The sequence below is a fragment of the Neodothiora populina genome (genome assembly GCF_041146345.1).
Source record: "Neodothiora populina strain CPC 39397 chromosome Unknown canker_contig_8, whole genome shotgun sequence".
In the NCBI taxonomy this organism is placed as follows: domain Eukaryota; kingdom Fungi; phylum Ascomycota; class Dothideomycetes; order Dothideales; family Dothioraceae; genus Neodothiora; species Neodothiora populina.
Window position 1 is genome coordinate 193918 of NW_027191411.1, and position 3872 is coordinate 197789.

Genomic DNA, 3872 nt, shown 5'->3' on the forward strand with positions numbered 1-3872 from the left:
GATCAAGCCTCCGGCAGCCTGCTTGCGCGGCCGTAGCTAATCTGACCAACCAAAAGATAAAGCTGCTCCTGGCACGCATCAACCTCTTGTCACTCTACTTTCTCTCTCATCTCTCTGCCTTTTTCTACAAAGCCCAGCCCGTGTTATTTCGTTTGTCGCTGTCGCTATCTCCTCCGTCGCTCGCTGTTTGGCACTTGTTTACTTGCAGAAGAGCGTTAGACAGGGCTTATCGCCATTATGCCGTCTTTCCTGAAGGATCTCAATTTTCGCCGCAAATCCACCAAAGCCAGTTTCAAGACTGGAGACTCGCACTCCAGTAGCGATTCCAACTCGAATAATGAAGGGCCACCACCTGCCCAAAAGCCACTCACTCAGAATGCAAACAAGTCTTCGTCCACGCTCGGCTCCATCTTTGCTGGGAGATCACCCCCGCCTCAAGCGCAGTCACCTAACCTGAGCTTGCCTGGTCGTTCACCTTCCAGCAATAATCTTAGTACTGTTGGGACACATGCATCAAATGGCAGCAGGACGCCCCCGTCTCTTGCTGGTCGTCCAGACATGGCACACCACTCGAGCAGTCGCTATAGCATTGCAGTGAGTTGTTCGTCTGAATCAATGCGCATGCTTTCACTAATACCTCAACAGGGTCAATCAGCGAATGGGTCGGTGAAGCCCATGTCGCCTTTAGCCCCTCGCGTCGTCTCCGTTTCCGACGGCTCATGGGTAGGAGATCCGCAAACTTATGCTGTATGAGAGTGACTGACCCTCAACAGGTCCACCAAAAAATCCTCTTGATCAATGGCGTGGTAGGTGAGCTCCAGAAGCCGCTGGACGGCGAGCTCACAGTCTGTCACCACCAAGACCACTTCCCTCCTACTGCCTGGCCTGTATCGGACTCATACTTCAAGGCTCTCATCGTTCTGCAGCCCGGCCCGAACAGATTGCGCCTGGACTTCGTACCGCAGCAGCGTAGACCGTCCAACGACAAGGCGCTCGAGGTCTACTCAACCTTCATTAGTATCAACTATCTTCCCATGATATCCGCTCCGCCGCTCCACCTGGCTATCCTGGTCGCAAAGGACTCACCCCGCACATTCGATGCTGTGCCAGAACGTGTCAAGCTCGAGGGCAATAGCTTGGAGACGGCCATTCGAAAGTTCCGCATGGCAGGTTACCTCTGGCAGGCATTCACGGGAGAGCAAATGCAGAGAAATGGTATGGGCAGAAGGTGCTTCAGATTTGAGGAAGAGTGGCAGGCAGGTACCCTGCATGGCTCGGATATGGTCACGAATGTTATGCGCAGCGAGGCCAAAATCCATGTCATAACCGTGGATAAGACAGTACAGGAGATTCAGGATCTTGATCTAGCACAGCAGTATGGTCCCGCTAAGAGAAAGGGCGATCTCTTTTCCATCGCCATGGACACGTGCAAGGCCTACTTCAATGTCAAGCCAGGCCAGACGCAGCACGTGTCTTGTCTGTACCTTGATGCTCATTGGGACAAACACACCGGCACTGTTCGCGCCCACGCAGCTCTTGGTGGTGGAGACAATGAGCTCAAGCTGGCCATCTTTGGCTCTCACCTCCTGCAGTCCTATCCTGCACACATCGACGAGGTCGTACCTGCCTTTTCTGACTGCACCAAGACCGACACGAACTATGTCGCAAACGACTGCAACGAGAGCGGGAGTAGCTGGGAGGCCGCCAACATCGGTATCGGAGCGCACATGCACGAGACGGGACATCTCTTTGGCTGCCCACATCAGGAGTCGGGTGTTATGCTCCGAGACTACGTCCGTTTGAACAGGACATTCACCGTCAGAGAGCCGTATGCTACCCGGACACAGTCGCGCGGTCTCCACCCAGTTCTCCCACAGGACGAATGCTCCTGGCACAGACTCGACATTCTACGCTTCCGTGCACACCCATGTTTCACCCTCCCGAATGATGTCCCTGTGCTTCCCGAAGAGAACATTATGGTTTGGGCTGTGGACAAGGGCTCTGCTCTGATTACCTCATCGACGGGGATCACATTTGTCGAAATCTACACCGAAGGCGATGAGCTCTGCCGACACTGGATCGAGTATATTGACAAGGGTGGACCATCTGTGGCGCCTCGACAAATCACATTGACCGAGCAAGATCTACGGGAGAAGGTCGGCGATGCCAACAAGAACAAGAAGCTACGATTGAAGATCTTCTCGTTGGGTCAAGGCGAGCACGAAATCGAAGACTTTGGTCGACATGTCAGCAAGGGCGCTGCAATCAAGCTTCCGGGTGGAGGTGCAGGGTTCAGAGGCTCCAAGCTAGGCAGTTCTCAGATGGATGGAACCCAACCACAGGAGCTAATCCTACAGTCAACTGCCGAGAAGCACAAACTGTTGACCTGTGTCAGGGTATACTCCGGCTTTGCGCTTGACGGCTTGGAGTTTGTCTTTGCAGACGGTGAAACTCGCTTGTTCGGTAAGAAAGGCGGTAAGGAGGGCGGAGACGCCTTCTACCTTGATGCCAGCCGTAAAGCAGAAGTCATATCCGGATTCGTCATCCGCTCAGGTGCATGGATCGATGGTATCCAAATTGTGACAAACACCGGGCGGCGCAGTGAATTCTTTGGTAATAAGCAGGGCGGTAGCCAGTGAGTACCCTCGCGCGCTGTTACGTCACGATTATTCAAAGCTGACTTGGACCAGGCATACGATATTTCCACCTCGGGGATTCACAATCGCAGGCTTCTACGGCAGCTGCGGTCAGTGGTTAGATGGTTTTGGTCTCATAGTGACGCGCTAGACGTGTCGAGGCCAAGCTCAGTCGAAAGAGTAAAAACTAATCTTTTCTAATTCATTTCGGGCGGGCCCTACTGCATCCTCGGCCGATATAATAACGATAGACCTTATATTTGCAACGGCGCGAGAGAACATCACATCATGGCGCCCTTTCTACTTTACTTTTGGATTACTCTCACAGATCAAGGGAGGATGTTACGGTCACAACTTGCGTTTGCGCATTTGCACGCGCGACAGAGCGGCTGAGTCTGTCTGCATAATCGTACATCAGAAGCAATGATTGCGATTCATTATTGGTCATTGGCATGGAGCGATCATACTCGCGAAGTGGGACTCATCCTACCATCTACTCGAATTGATTTTTTTTTGTTGGAAGGGAACCATAATCAGACAAGGGCGGATATGCATATTCCAGTGAAGGCATATCATTGGTCTTGAGCGCGCATAGAACATACATTTTCCTTGCCTATTTATAGCGAACAAATCCTCCACTTGCACTCAAGTGCGTAAAATTATTATCGTTCATACCAATAGATGTAGAGGTGAAGATGTTGCAATCTATATCTCGTCTCCAAGGAGCCTCAGCGCTCGTCCTGGTCAAATTATAGCAGATCACTTATTTATGTCCGAGATTGCGGAGATATCACTGTTTTCCCTATAGGTTGTATTGGGCATGTTTTAAAGATGCGCCCTAGTCCATCAATTCGGACATGGCTCCGTAGAAGTAGGAGTGATAGGGGCTTCGCTGCGACATACCAAAATTCGGCTCGCGAGGCACGATTTCCCACGACGGCCCTTCATCCAGCCCGCAAATGCCGTAAGTGATGCTCCACAGTACCGGACGGTCTTCGAACATGACTAGTAGCTACTCTGCGAATGGAATAAATTAGGTAACATGAGCAAGCCGGAGACATGTCCTGGAGGCAGTAAGTCCTGGTCATGCGAAGTTGTTACATGGTATTTTCGAGGCAAAGATAGTCTCTACACGCACATAAAGACAAGGCGGAGCGCTCGATTACGACCTCGCATTGCATCGCCTTTGTATAAAAAGTATAGTGTCGATACCCTTGACCTAATCTAAGAGCTGCA

The 3872-nt window shown here is 51.6% G+C and overlaps 1 protein-coding gene across 1 annotated transcript; it reads left to right on the plus strand.

Moving 5' to 3' along the window:
- Positions 1-237: 237 nt before the first annotated feature.
- AAFC00_006562 (uncharacterized protein) lies at positions 238-2787 on the plus strand (the record flags this gene model as incomplete). Its single annotated transcript, XM_069346535.1, has 4 exons — positions 238-594; positions 646-723; positions 774-2635; positions 2691-2787. 4 exons carry the CDS (start codon positions 238-240, stop codon positions 2785-2787), a joined length of 2394 nt encoding a protein of 797 aa, XP_069199404.1.
- Between the last annotated feature and the right edge of the window lie 1085 nt (positions 2788-3872).